Source organism: Gopherus evgoodei, chromosome 3 (assembly GCF_007399415.2).
Source record: "Gopherus evgoodei ecotype Sinaloan lineage chromosome 3, rGopEvg1_v1.p, whole genome shotgun sequence".
Classification (NCBI taxonomy): domain Eukaryota; kingdom Metazoa; phylum Chordata; order Testudines; family Testudinidae; genus Gopherus; species Gopherus evgoodei.
This window is the reverse complement of record NC_044324.1, coordinates 109,296,465-109,310,760: the sequence shown is the minus strand read 5'-3', so window position 1 is coordinate 109,310,760 and position 14,296 is coordinate 109,296,465. Positions and strand designations below refer to the sequence as shown.

Here is a 14,296-nt window from a genome sequence, read left to right as displayed (position 1 = left end):
CTATGGGTCCAGATCTAATGCGTCCAAGGTTGCTGAAGGAGTTGGCTGATGTGATTGCAGAGTGATTGGCCATTATCTTTGAAAATTCCTGGCAATCGGGGGAGGTCCCGGAAGATTGGAAAAAGGCTAATCTAGTGTCCATATTTTAAAAAGGAAGAAAGAGAACCTGGGGAACTACAGACCAGTCAGGCTCACTTCAGTTCCTGGCAAAATCATGGAGCAGGTCCTCAAGGAAACCATTTTGAAGCACTTGGAGGAGAGGAAGGTGATCAGGAACAGTCAACATGGAATCACCAAGGGCAAGTCATGGTGACCAACCTGATTGCCTTCTCTGATGAGATAATTGGCTCTGTGCATATGGGGAAAGCAGTGGATGTGATACATCTTGACTTTAGCAAAGCTTTTGATACAATCACCCACAGTATTCTTGCCAGCAAGTTAAAGAATTATGGATTGAATGAAGGGACTATAAGGTGGATAGAAAGCTGGCTAGATCATTAGGCTCAACGGGTAATGATCAACGGCTCAATGTCTAGTTGGCAGCCGGTATCAAGCAGTATCATGGGGCTGTTTTTTTTTTCAACATCTTTATTAATTATCTGGATGATGGGATGGATTGTACACTCAGCAAGTTTGCAGATGACACTAAGCTGGGAGGAGAGGTAGATACGCTAGAGAGTAGGGATAGGGTCCAGAGTGACCTAGACCAATTGGAGGATTGGGCCAAAATAAATCTGAGATTCAACAATGACAAGTGCAGAGTCCTGCACTTAGGAAGGAAGAATCTCATGCACGGCTACAGGCTGGGGACTGACTAGCTAAGCAGCAGTTCTGCAGAAAAGGATCTGGGGATTACAGTGGACGAGAAGCTGGATATGAGTCAAGAGTGTGCCCTTGTTGCCAAGAAGGCCAATGGCATATTGGGCTGTATTAGTAAGAGCATTGCCAGCAGATCTAGGAAAGTGATTATTCCCCTCTACAGAAGGGATGTGGACAAATTGGAGAGAGTCCAGCAGAGGGTAATGATGATGATTAGGGTGCTGGGGCACTTGACTTATGAGGAGAGGCTGAGGGAACTGGGGTTATTTAGTCTGCAGAAGAGAAGACTGAGGGGGGATTTGATAGCAGACTTCAACTACCTGAAGGGGTTTCCAATGAGGATGGATCTCGGCTGTTCTCAGTGGTGGCAGATGACAGAACAAGAAGCACTGGTCTTAAGTTGCAGTGAGGGAGGTCTAGGTTGGATTTTAGGAAACACTATTTCACTAGGAGGGTGGTGATGTACTGGAATAGGTTACGTAGGGAGGTGGTGGAATCTCTATCCTTAGAGGTTTTTAAGGCTTGGCTTGACAAAGCTCTGGCTGGGATGATTTCGTTGGTGTTGGTCCTGCTCTGAGCAGGGAATTGGACTAGATGACCTCCTGAGGTCTCTTCCAACTCTAATATTCTATGATTAGCATGTTACTTGGATGGGAAATCCTGGCTTAGTATACATTGTAAGTAGCAAAATTGATGTTGAAATTTATGAATAATCTAAAACATGTATTAATGTAAAAACTCCCCTCCCTCTCAGCCAGAACAGTTGTATTAGGCCATGAACCTTACCTCTTCTGAATGTTATTGAGGACAAGTAGTCAGTATCTTCATCAGTAGAAGCTGCATCGGTAATGCCTTATCCACAATTTGAATACCAAGCACTTCCTCATTGAATTATCAAGCAGCTTGTTTTTCAACATAAATCACCCTTGGGAATTTGCTCATATTTTAGAAGTTTATCATTATATGCAGACACTCATGGACAGAGATGTAATTCATAGCGGAGCTGGAGGAGAAATGATTGCTAGTTACTGGAAAAACATCTCCTGTTGTTGAACATCCGTGGAGTTAAATTTGGGATATTGTTAAAACTAGTGAAACTTTTTTAATAAAACTCAGATTAATTTCAGAGAACTTGGAATCCATTCTCTCCTCCCTTCCCCCAATACTTGGCCTCCATGAAAATGCTCTGGTGGGCTTCCAGATTTAGAAGATGTGCATAGTGGAGATGTTAACTTAAAACATATCAGACAAAGTGTAATTAGTGTCTTCTTGTTCATTTCAGTGTTAAGTTTGCTTTTATATCTTTGTCAGTTAACACTAATTGTCTGTTCTGATATCTCTGTATCTTGCACTCTGAATCATTTACCGAAGATTAATTTGTTTGTGTATTCTTATAGCTGCAGATCTGGCCAGTATACAATGAACCATGACAACTCTAAGAAGTCCACAGAGAGGCCACAAATTGACCGCTCAAGTTCCCAGGATTCCTTGGATGAGTTGTCTATGGATGACTATTGGAAAGAACTTGAGAACATCCATGAAACCAGCAAAAATAATCATAGAGAGCAAGAAGTGGTTGTGGTGAAAGAGCCTGATGGTAACATTTTGATGAATGATTATTTTAGTGGCCACTGATTTTGAGTCATCTTAGGATTTATTTTCAGAGGTGCTGAGGATCCAACAACTCCAAATGAGTCAATAGGACGTACCCAGCACTTCTACAAACTAGGCCTTGGATGCCTTAAATTGGACACCCAAAAAATGAGGTACCCAAAATTAGTGGCTGCTTTAAAAAAAAAATCTGTCCTTAAAGAGACTTATGCCAGAAGAGATAAAATACCAGTTTTATTTTCCTTAAAAGGTATTTCCAGATGTTCTTTATTTTCAAATTATTCTAGTTTAAACTTTATAGACAGATTTATATTCTTGTAAGAAGAAAAGGATTTGTTACTACAATTCGTAATTACAATAGGTAAGATAAAATTGCATAATGGGCATACAATCTCATGCTTCAGAACAGAAGCCAACCACTGACTGCCTGTGTTTAAGAAGCAACAACTCCTACACTTGTGACATGGTATAATCTATGATGGGGGTTTTAGACCTTCCTGCGAAAAATCAGGTACAAGTTCCTGTTGGAGACAGGATTATGGACGAGGTGGACTGATCCAATATGGCAACCACCGACTTTTCCAATAAAGATCCAAAGCCCTGAATACCAGAATGTAAAAGTAATGTAAATGTAAAGTAAGGATTTATTTTCAACAATATGGCATGTGCTTCCCCCAGAGATACAAAATTGTTAGGAAAACCCCCCACACAATTCTGAAAATGATAAATTAAAGTTTTGGGGTAGGATTTTCAAAGATGATCAGGGAGTTAAGAGCACAAGTCTCATAGACTTTCAGGGAGCCTCGGGCTCATACTAGCTCCCGTAGGCACTCTTTCCTGAGTTTTGTCAGAATAACAAGTTCAGGCAATGGCCCCAATGCAGTAACAAATGCGTAATACAGACTCCACTGCTGTTCAGTAAGAGCTCTACTCTTTCATTTGTCCATGAATGCAAAGATGCTCACCGGGGTTTAAGAGAAACTAGGCTACAATGAATAACAATATTGAAGGGTATGTGCCAGATTCATATCTCAGATAAACTGATGTCAGTCCAGGGCTACTCCATTGACTTAACTGAGATGAGACTTCAGCTCTATATACTTAATGACCATTAAAAACTTGAGGGCAACATGAAAGGTCAGCACAATCCACTCCACATCAGTACAGGGTTTGGTAGCAATTTTTAAAAAAGCACCATTATGTAACATTTGTTTGAAGCGTACAGGTTATATTACACTCTTGGTCAATTGCAATAATTAACAGATGCCTTCTGCCTTAAGATACATTATCAGCTAGAAACAACAAAGCAATGATCATCTTACTGGATATCAGTACAGATAATAGACGGCATCAGTAGAGATAATTAAAAATTGCCTTAAAATCGCCTATTAGATTGAATCACCCCTGATCAAATTGAACTAGATCACACTAGTGAAAAGCTATAGGAATTAATGTACTAGAAAAACAAGGCAAACAAATTTAAGTTAAAGGTATAAAAAGATTGAGAACTGAACTATAAATAAAGTGGTGCTGTTTAAAGGCTTTCAAGCTTCCTCTCCCCCCCCCCCCCCACCGTCCACTGCTTGTCAGAGAAACAGATCTTTACTGCTTAATTAGAAGTTGAAACAGTGAAGTGAGTAAGGGTCATGTTTATAAATGCTTATGAAGGATTAATTCATAAAATTAATAAGCCTGTTATGAGATAGATGGTTATAAGCACCTCAGCTTAAGGTGTTATAGACTCTTATAAACCACCTGTTGACTTGTCAGACTCTATCACAATCTACAGTAAAATATTTTTTTTTTAAAAAAGGTTCATCACCTATTAACTGTTTAGACACCATAAGCATCCCCTTAATAGAATGTGTGACCATGCTAAGAATTGCACTCCACTTGCAGATCCTCCTGGACCTTTTCCTGTAGGTTCACACAGACTACACTGTGTGACTTTAACCCATTGTGCTCAGCTACAGAGCTCAGACCCAAAATCTAGCATTTGTCCTTTGATTTTTCTCTTCTCTCCTGGCACAGAGGGAGAGTTGGAAGAAGAGTGGTTAAAGGAAGCTGGACTGTCAAACCTTTTTAGTGAGAGCACAGGAGAGTCCCTAGACAGCATGGTGTTTCTGTCCACATTGACGCGAACTCAGACAGCAGCAGTACAGAAGCGAGTGGAGACTGTCTCACAAACCCTGAGGAAAAAAAACAAGCCGTACCAGGTTCCTGACGTCAGAGATATCTTCAGGCAACAAAGTGATTCAAAGGAAAAAGTAAGCTCCTTAGGGTGGTTTGGCTTTGTTCTGCTCTGCTAAAACACTGGTTGGCCTTTTCAGAAGGATTCAGTACTGGCATAACTCTGCTCCCTAAAGTCAATAGTAAAACTCCCATTGACTTCAGTGGCAGCAAGGTTAGGCCAATGCTGAATACTTTTAGCACATAGAGTGGAGTTTTCAAAAGAAAATATTAAGCATAAAAAGGAAGAGCTATTCTTCCCTACACAGGAGTAAGCCACACATGGAGAAGAAACTTGGATTCAGTTTAGGGAGTTGCCTGGTAATTTTTCTGTTGAAAGAGTTGGGGTTTGACCTCTTCTCCCGTCCAGCCCGCCAAGGCAGCAGCTAGGCCTTCAGCTGGGAGAAGACACTGATCTGATAGTGGCACAGGGCCATCCACATGGAGGCCTTGTTCCTTGACATTTGCTTTGTGGCCACTTGCCCTCATTTTTGTTCCTGAGCATTGTACTTCAAGTGATGGCAGCGAGGTGGAGAACCTGAGACCGGTTGATTTTCCCCCCACACTTGACTCATCCCTTCTAACACCGTGGAACTAAAATTCTCCAAAGGAAGTTTGTAAGATACATGCTGCAGAGACAGAACTTCCCCTTCACCAAGATCAAGCTCCCCTCTGCGTATGGATGGAGAGGGGAATATGGGACTTGGGACAGTTAGTTCTGCAAAACATTCTGGGGCCCATTTTGTATGAAACAGGTTATACCAAAAAGTGAAGTTGTGTTTTATGTTATACAGTGTTATACTGTTACATCGCAGAGGTGGGATCAAATGCACTTTAGAGCAGTGTCATTTCACTCTTAACTGTGTTAATTCAGCATGGAAAAAGGACATTCAAGTTCTTGTATTCAAGCCATAAATTATGCAGCACAAACAAGTACCTGTAATCCTGCAGCATGTACCAAAGAGAAGGGTCTAAATTAAAAAAAAAAAAAGAAAAAAAAAAAAAAAGAAAAATCTTCCTATCACTATCCCTTCCATGCCACAAAACAGGAGTGAAGCCACTCTGCTGCTGATACTCCAACCTAATACAGCTTCTGCCTGTCTTTTGTATTCCTCCTCTGCCAACGGTAAAGAGGTAGGACAGGAAAAAAGCTATAGAGTCATGGATCCTTCCATGACATCCTTCCTTGCCATGTCCTCAAAGAGCAGCTATGTGACTTCACTGAGAGCCTTCTGGAGCTATGCTCTTTGTGCACTGGGATTGCATATCCCCTTCAAAAGCCCCCTACCTCCTGCTCCGCCCCACTCCAGTGCTGGGGAACAGCAGTAGTTCTGGCGCTCTCTGCACCCACAGAGGTAGGAGTAGGATTTGCCTTTCAGGATCTTGGATTTTAAAACAAAATGAACCTGACTTGCTTTTTTACCAGACTTTTGCAGTTCACTCTTCTCCCCAAGTCTTGGCTGTACAGCACTTATCTAAAATGCCAGGCAAAAGCCAGATCACACAGCATCTAGTAAACATTCAGGGCTGTTCAGGGAGTTAATAAAACTTTAATATGGAAATAAGAAACTATATGGACCAAGAGTATAAAGATTTCCTGGCAAATTCCGAATACTGTATCCATAGTAATCTTAGACATAAACAAGCAATGGAACTTCAGAAGTCTTGTTTGTTTACAAACTCAGGGCTGGATTGTAGTTGGCCCTGCAAGGCTGCACTATGGGAGCAAAAATGGCACAAGTGGCCTTTGTCCTCCCTCCCTCTTGGCCCTGCAAGGGACAGCTCCAGGCCACAGCACGCCAAGCGCGTGCTTGGGGCGGCACGCTGCTGGGGGCACTCTGCCAGTTGCAGGGAGGGCATCAGGCGGCTCTGGTGGAGCTGCCGCAGGCTTGGCTGCGGAGGGTCCGCTGCTCCCACGGCTCTGGTGGACCTCCTGCTGATACGCCTGCAGCTGCTCCTCCTGCAGAAGCGCCTGTGGGAGGTCCACTGGAGCCGCGGGAGCATCGGACCCTCCTCAGAAACGCCTGCAGGAGGTCCACCGGAGCCGCGGGACCGGCGAGCGACAGAGCCCCGCGGCGTGCCGCCGTGCTTGGGGCGGCGAAATTGCTAGAGCTGGCCCTGGTGGAATGGCCCAGCCCTGCTGTTGCTGGGAATGCAAACAGTATGCACAGCTAACATTGCTAGCCTCCCCCCACAAGGACTGGGATGACAGCAGGGCTAGAGCTGTCCTGGACCCATCACATTACAGGAGGGAGTGGATGCTACATTCTGCACCAGGGTGACAGTGCTTCTGCTGCAGCTTGCACTTTTGGGCTGAGTCAATCAGAATTCCTCCTGGGAGCTCCCATTGAAATAAAATAATAATAATACCTAATTCCTATATAGTGCTTTTCACTCATACATCTCAAAGCACTTCACAAAGGAGGTCAGCGTTATATGCCTCTTTTACAGATAAAGAAACTGAGCCACTGTGAGGTTAAAGTGACTTGCCGAAGGTCACACAGCAGGCCAGGGGCAAAGCCAGGAACTGAACTCGGGTCTCCTGAGTCCCAGTTCTGTGCCTATATTATATATAATCTCCCCTCTACATCCCTGCCAGTGCAGACTGTTGCTTTAATTCAAATTCTAGCCTTTCCCATTCATTTTGCATATTATGGTGAAGCAGTAGTGACACCAGAACTAAGTTTGTGTCTAATTGTGTTTCTGGTTGAGGGACTTAATTTCTTATGTCCCATGTCTGATTAAGAGGCTCTTATCAAACACGCCAGTCCCACAACTGACAGTCCATGGGTGGACTGCTGCACCCCCATGGAGTCCCATTGACTTCAGAGGGGCTCTCCTGACTTGCAAGTCTACCCACACACAAGATCAGGGCCAAAGGAGTTGCTTACATTCTGTCATTTGCTGTAATAAGTAATTGGTATTTGAGCTTAGAGATGGCTTGATTTCTTTTTGCTTTTTTAGGTCTCTGGTGAGAGTGAGCCCTCATCTGTGACAGCAAGAGAGAATAAAAGTGAAGCTCAAGATGAAGTGAAAGATGGTAATGCTGAGCAGCTTCTATGCTCTTTTTTTTTTTTTTTTTTGTTCCATAGTGTCTTAGCTTCACGGCATACTGAAAAACAAGTCCACGTTTTCAGTAACATTTCAGAGAAAAAAAGCAACTGGATAAATTGTATGAATGTAGCTGTGGCCCACATCTTTCCAAGTTTGTAACATTTTAAAATGCATTTATGGATGGTGTCCTTTGAAAAGTCTGGTAAATCTTGTGGTGATTTTACAGCAGAACAATCTGATAAAGGTCTGCTCTAATAGCGGATTCTCAGCTCTTCATTTTTATCCCTTTGGTTGTCTCTCTTCTGCACTTTCAACACAAGAAACGAGCTGTGGATAAGCTGATCAGTAAAGAGGACAGAGCAAAAGCAAAAGAACTAAGAAAAATGTAAGGATTTGCTATATAGTTAGGGCTCAAAGTGAGAGAAATTATCATGTTTGACTATATTCATGAAGAGAACAGAAAGCAGGGGAGAGTTCCCTGCCTTTAGGGGTAGGTTCTGCCCTGCCCTGTCCAGTTGAACAACAGGGTCAGGTACAGAGAGAGGGCATAAAGGTCAGCCCACACAGGGATAGGGCCTAATTGCAGCCCTTCGATGAAATCTTGGCCTCCCTAAAATCAATGGCAAAACTCCCACTGATTTCACTGAATCCAGATTTCACCCCTTGTGCTTGACAGTAGCTCATCAGCCCCTGTAGTAAGGGGTTGTGGCTGGTTTGCATGTCTCCTGGAGCTCCTGTTGGAGCTATGCAGCTGCTCACCACTTGCAACAGTACCCTGGACCATAAAGGTACAATGAAGTCATAGTTCCAGCCACTCAAGTCCTGAATTTGCTCTAAATACTTCTACTATTTTTCTAGAGACTTACTCTTTTTCCTTAAAAAAACAAACAAACAAGTGATTGAGAGCATCTAAATCAGGGTGGGGAAACATTTTGGCCTGAGGGTCACATTTGTGTGGAGAAATTGCATGCAGGGACAAGGCAGGAGGTTAGGGTGTGGGAGGGAGTGTGATCGGAGGAGGGTTGTAGGGTGTATGGAGGACTCAGGGAAGGGGGCTGGGGTGGAGGAGGGGTGCACAGTGCAGGAAGGGGCTCAGGGCAGGGGTGCAGGAGGGGTGCAGAGTGCAGAAGGGGGCTCAGCAGGGGGTCGGGGTGCAGGAGGGATGTGGGGTGCGGCAGGGGGCTCAGGGTGGAGCTTTGGGGTGCAGGAGGGTGCAAGGTGTGGCAGGGGGCTCAGGGCAGGGAGTTGGGGTGCAGGAGGGGTGCAAGCTTCAGCCTGGCGCCGCTTACCTGGAGTGGCTCCAGGGCAGCGCGCATAGGGGGTCAGGGCAGGCTCCCGGCCTGCCTGCCCTGACCCCACGCCGCTCCCGGAAGCGGCCACCACCATGTCCCTGTGGCGGCAGAGGGATCCTTGTGCTGCACTTGCCTGTGAGTACCTCCCCTAAAGCTACCATTGGCCGCGGAAGGTTCTCTGCACCTTGAAGTCTTTGATTTGAGGACTTCAGTGGCTCAGATACAGGTTTGCTACAGGAGTGGGTGGATGAGATTCTGTGGCCTGTGTTGTGCAGGAGGTCAGACTAGATGATCATAATGGTCCCTTCTGAGCTTAAAGTCTATGAATGGGAGCTGTGGGGGGCGGTGCCTGGAGGCGCAGGCAGTACATGGAGCCCCCTGCCCCTGGGGGCCGCAGGGACATGGTGCTGGCTGCTGCTGGGAGTGGTGCTGGGTCCACGGTGCCACTGGGGTGGAAATCCAGCGGGCCAGATCCAAAGCCCTGACAGGCCAGATGTGGCCCATGGGTTGTAGTTTTCCCACCCTTGATCTGGATATTATGCTGGACACTTTGTAGCTACATAGACAGGAAGACTGATTAACCACCTCCAAATTTTAGCAAGTATTTTGGAGAAATAGCTAACGGGGTAAAAACAGGAACGATGAATAGCAAAACATAAACAATGTAAAGAGAGAGAGGGGGATAGAAGTGAGACCCACACAATTCTTGTGTTTCCAGAAGCATTATTAATCTTACCCTCTCCTGATCTCAGCAAACCTTTTGTTGATAAGAACTGTGAATAACTGGGAGAGCTGCCAAAATGCTGGGTCAGCACAAAAGAAGGAAGAGAAGCCTGGTGCTTGTGTCAATAAACTACACTAAAATTTGGGGCTGGAAAATTACCAAGCAATTATTGCAGTGTTTTATCACATCTGGTGCTTTTTTTCAGTAGCCCCGATGAACCTTTTAGAAATGGGAAGTTCTGAAAGGCAAATTCCATATGTTAGCTCTCCCCAGCACAGATTGCGATAGGCAAGGCAAATGCAGCCTACTTACATCCTAATACACTTCTGCTTTTGCCAACATGCCAAAGTGAGCTCTGCTCCTGAGATTAGAACAAGAAGAAAATCAGTTCATTTTTGCAGGAAAGCCATCCAACTTGAGCTGCAATAAAAACTGCTGCGCCTGTTTCAGGGCTGTGCCACGGTCCCTTTCTTCAAGACTAATGGTGTTATGTAAACAGTGATTGGCTTTAAAGGCAATAAATAAACATTGTCTGGGGTTTGAATGACACCAAATACCTATGAAATCTAAATCCAGAAGCATTATTGTAAAGTTAAAATGCTTTTACCAGTTTTACCTGAAAAGTACACTAGTATCATTTGTTATAATAGATTTTTACTTTTTTTTAGAAAATTAAATAATACTGTTGCCTCTGTTTTCTATGTTCCACTTTTTTAAACTTGTTAATGGATGTGAAATCTATGGTTTGTCATATTCTGAAAGTGATGATTGCTCCTAGTTAGGTATCTGAAGCATCCATTTCTCAAGAGCGTTAAGAGTGCCAAATTGAGGATGGTGATGTTATAATAATACCTTGGTCTTTTTATCAGCAGATCTCAACCTGTTTTACAGAGGTGTTCATAGGATATCTAGCCCCATTTTATAGAAGAGAAAATGAGACATGATCACAAGCAGACCAGTAGGCGATCCGGGACTAGAACTAAGGTCTCTTGAGTCCAATGCTCTGTCCACTAGACCACACTGCCTACTACTGCTATTGATAATTACACTGAAAATTCCATGGAGCAGGTGAACTGAGATTCTTTGAGCCTGTTTCCACTCTCCTTTTTCTTCTACCCTAACCTAAACTCTTCCTTGGTTGAACAGATACCAGCAAACTCAGGAAATGTGAAAGGGTCCCCATTGTTCACATTTTTTGTTCTTTCCTGACTGGCCCAATCCAGGGCAGACAGTTCAATCTAGTCAATTAGTCCTAGTATGTTTAGTATCCATGGGGAGGTTCATTTATTTGGATTTCTTGAAACCTCTATCTCCATGGCTTTTGTGTGTGTATCTACAAAACAAACAAAAATAAAATTCAAAGGACATGTATTGAGCTGCCAAACATCATTTACCAGGCTACCTGCTTTATGCGTAACAGAAATTATAAAAATCTCACATATTTAACCATCAACCACCCTCACTCCTTTATCAAAAGCCCAAACAAAAAATCACAGCATGCCCTGAAGGTAAATAGATGCAGTGCTCTTTAGATGATCGTGTACAGGAGCTGAGTTAAGGATAGTGAGAACATGTGCTACTTCTTCAGGAAAAGATATGCTAAGAAAAAAACAAAAAAAATCTGAGAACTCACCACTCAGAGTAGCAACAGCCAGAGACAAAATGACTAATGTGGGGCTGCAGCTGGTTGTTTCTTCCAGATTTAAAGGGCCAGCTTCCAGGGTAAGCATGCTGAGTAAGATGCTTTTGGAAGGGTAAACCCACAGCATAATGATCAGGCAGTTAGAAAACAGATCTTGCTAAGGGACTTTCAGCTAAGACCTGGAGGGACTAGGGCTTAGTTGAAAGACACTCTGAAATTTCCAGAATTAGGGCCAGACCCTCAGCTGGCAACGCTCCAATGATTTTAGTAAAACTGTGCTCATAAACAGCCTCTGGGAATATGGCCTTGAAGTGTCTAGTACCTGACCCAACACTCACTGACAGATATCCATTGGCTTTAAAGGGAGTTAGACTGGATCCTATGCAAGCTGGGCATGTCTTTCCCTTGTTTTCTGATTATGCAAATTCCCACATCCCTTATATACATCAGTTGACTCTTTTGCTTGACGTTTACCATCACTTAACCAAAAGAAACCTATAAACGCTTTTCCAGCCACTGTCCCATCACTAACTTCTTTCCTTCTTTACTGGATGACTGTTAGCCTGAGAACCTCCTCTGAGTATGATTGCAGCGCTAGTACACGAGTAGATATGATACATGGATGTAACCTATATAGGTCACAAACAACTCTAGTTGGAAACTAATATACAGATTGTAGACCAGTGGCATAGTGTGCTCCATCTGGGCCCATTCATGGTTGCCTTGCATGTTGGATGTGTCAGCACAAAGGGGCTACAAAGCAGCCCGCCCCCCCAGGGTATATTCCCAGGTGAAGAATGCCCCCCCACACACACACTCCACAGGTGCTCCTGGGGCAGGAAGTGTTTTAGGGCAAGCAAGAGGTGGGGCAAGCCACCTCCCTCAGGCTCTGCACCAGGCCTAGCCTCAGGGTAAGGGGGGGACTCAGCCCTCTGTGACACATGTCCACTGTGAGACATTTGAGGTCAGCAGCATTTATAAACTCTTCCAGGCTGGCCCTAGGAATGTGGATGTCAGTCAGAAAAGAATGAGGCATGGTTGGGAGTGGGAGAGAATGGTTCTCTTTAAATGGAGACTGCCCCATGTATCTGTCCAGGAAGGAGCAAGGAGGCCCACAAAATGCCCTAGTGATTCCTAGAAGTCCCTAATCCCCCCTTTCAGCACCTATGGAAGAGAGGGAATGATGGAAAAGTGAGAGAGGTTTGTTTGCTAGTTTCAGCTTAATGCACACAGTACAACATTTGTTTCCCAAACTGTTCATAAATATAGTCTACTGTATTGGAGCCTGTTCTGCTCCCATAGGAGACTGTGGCCAAACTCCCATTGTCTTCAATGGAAGTAGGATCAGGCTCCAAACATTCTGTGTAGTAGTTTTCCTATTCCAGATTGAGAGAAAAATCACCCAAACCCCAAAATAAGGTCTATTTTTGCCTCAATTACATAAGTCATTGAAGTCAGTGGCAGTAGTACCCTTGTAACTGAAGGAAGAATTGAATCTCCTTGAAGGTAACTTAAAGGAAAAAATGGAACTGTGCCCTTATTTGCTTCTTTATGGTGTATAAATAAGGCCTGAAACATTTTTTCAAAAGTTTTTCTTTCTACCTTTTTTTAAATGTTAGAAATAAATGACTGTGCTGCCTGAAAGAGTCTCTATTTGGAGAGCTAGTGAAACAATGACAGTCTAAAACTGTTAGTTTGTGTGTATAAATTCAATGACCAATTAGCCTTTTTATGAAGAACATGTTAATTAAAGATGAAACCACTCCACCCCTCCAATAAAAATCTGAGACCTAACGGTTACATAAGTCAGAGTATACAGTATACATCCTCTGGGACATCCATTACGTTCTCCAGGAAAGTTCCCATGATGTTCCCATGAGTTTTTTTTGAACACAAGTCTTCTTCATACATCACAGGGAAGCAAAATGACGATGCAGGCCCAGTTTTAAAACACACCTTTAATATCCAGTATTTACTTTTTTTTTTGTATCATGCTCACATTTCTGTCATATGAAACTTTGACCACAACTGGCAAATTGACAGCACAGCAAATCTACTTCCTCTTACAGCTGTTTCCTAGTTAATAAACACAAAGCAGTAGGATCAGGACTGCACAAACATCAAACCCCCAAATAAGAACAGCAGCATTTCCACATGTCTTTGAAGCTTGTATAGCATTACAAAGCCATCGGTAGTCAAAACAACAACAAAACAAACCCAAAACTTCCATCTAAACAGAGGGCTGAAACAGGAACTACTGCATTACTTTTTGCTAGCAGTGCTGTTCCAAGCTGATAAGGGGCAAAAGATGCATGGATCAGACAAGCCACATTAACCACAACATCCTGATAAAAATAATAATAGAGGAATAAGAACCCTATTTGCCCTTTTACCATTTAAAAAATCAGTTTAAATGTATTAAACATTGGGGCCAAATATATCTATGGTGTAATCCAACTGAAGTCAGTAGACTTGATGCAGGGCTGAATTTGGCCCTAAAAGTGTTGCGATTCTAAGACATTTTATATCGCTTTTCTGAAATCAGCAGCTCCAATTTCAGCTTCAGCTTGAGTTTTCACATCTGCTCAGTGAAGCTTTTGAGGTTCTAACACAGTTCAGGCTGAAGCTACTCGGAAGAGAGAAACTGGTCATATATGTGTATTTTACAATTCTTTTATTCTGCTTCTCATACTTTACACTCAGTTGTGAGTAGAATAAAAGCATACTGCCCCCAATTAAAACCATTCCTCTCTTTGGAGCTGATTCAGTGTCTGCTGAATGGACCTCAAAGGCCTAACCCGAGTGCTAGACATTATGGCTTACTCTGAAACGGAAGCTGCTGGTTTCACAACGTGAAGATCTTAAGGCCAGCCCTTCAGCATGAAGAATTCCAAGGGTATGGCCCTGGCTGGGGCAGTCTGCATG

At 43.5% G+C, this 14,296-nt stretch overlaps 1 protein-coding gene across 6 annotated transcripts in view; it reads left to right on the top strand.

Annotated features, from left to right (window-relative positions):
* Positions 1 to 14,296, top strand: part of ARHGAP18 (Rho GTPase activating protein 18) — a 129,462-nt gene that overhangs the window by 69,482 nt on the left and 45,684 nt on the right. For all 6 annotated transcript variants that reach the window (XM_030556285.1, XM_030556284.1, XM_030556288.1 and 3 more), the window contains 3 exons: positions 2,217 to 2,416; positions 4,462 to 4,697; positions 7,624 to 7,699. In XM_030556285.1, the coding sequence (XP_030412145.1) occupies positions 2,217 to 2,416; positions 4,462 to 4,697; positions 7,624 to 7,699 (512 nt within the window). The remainder of the gene's footprint in view (positions 1 to 2,216; positions 2,417 to 4,461; positions 4,698 to 7,623; positions 7,700 to 14,296) is intronic.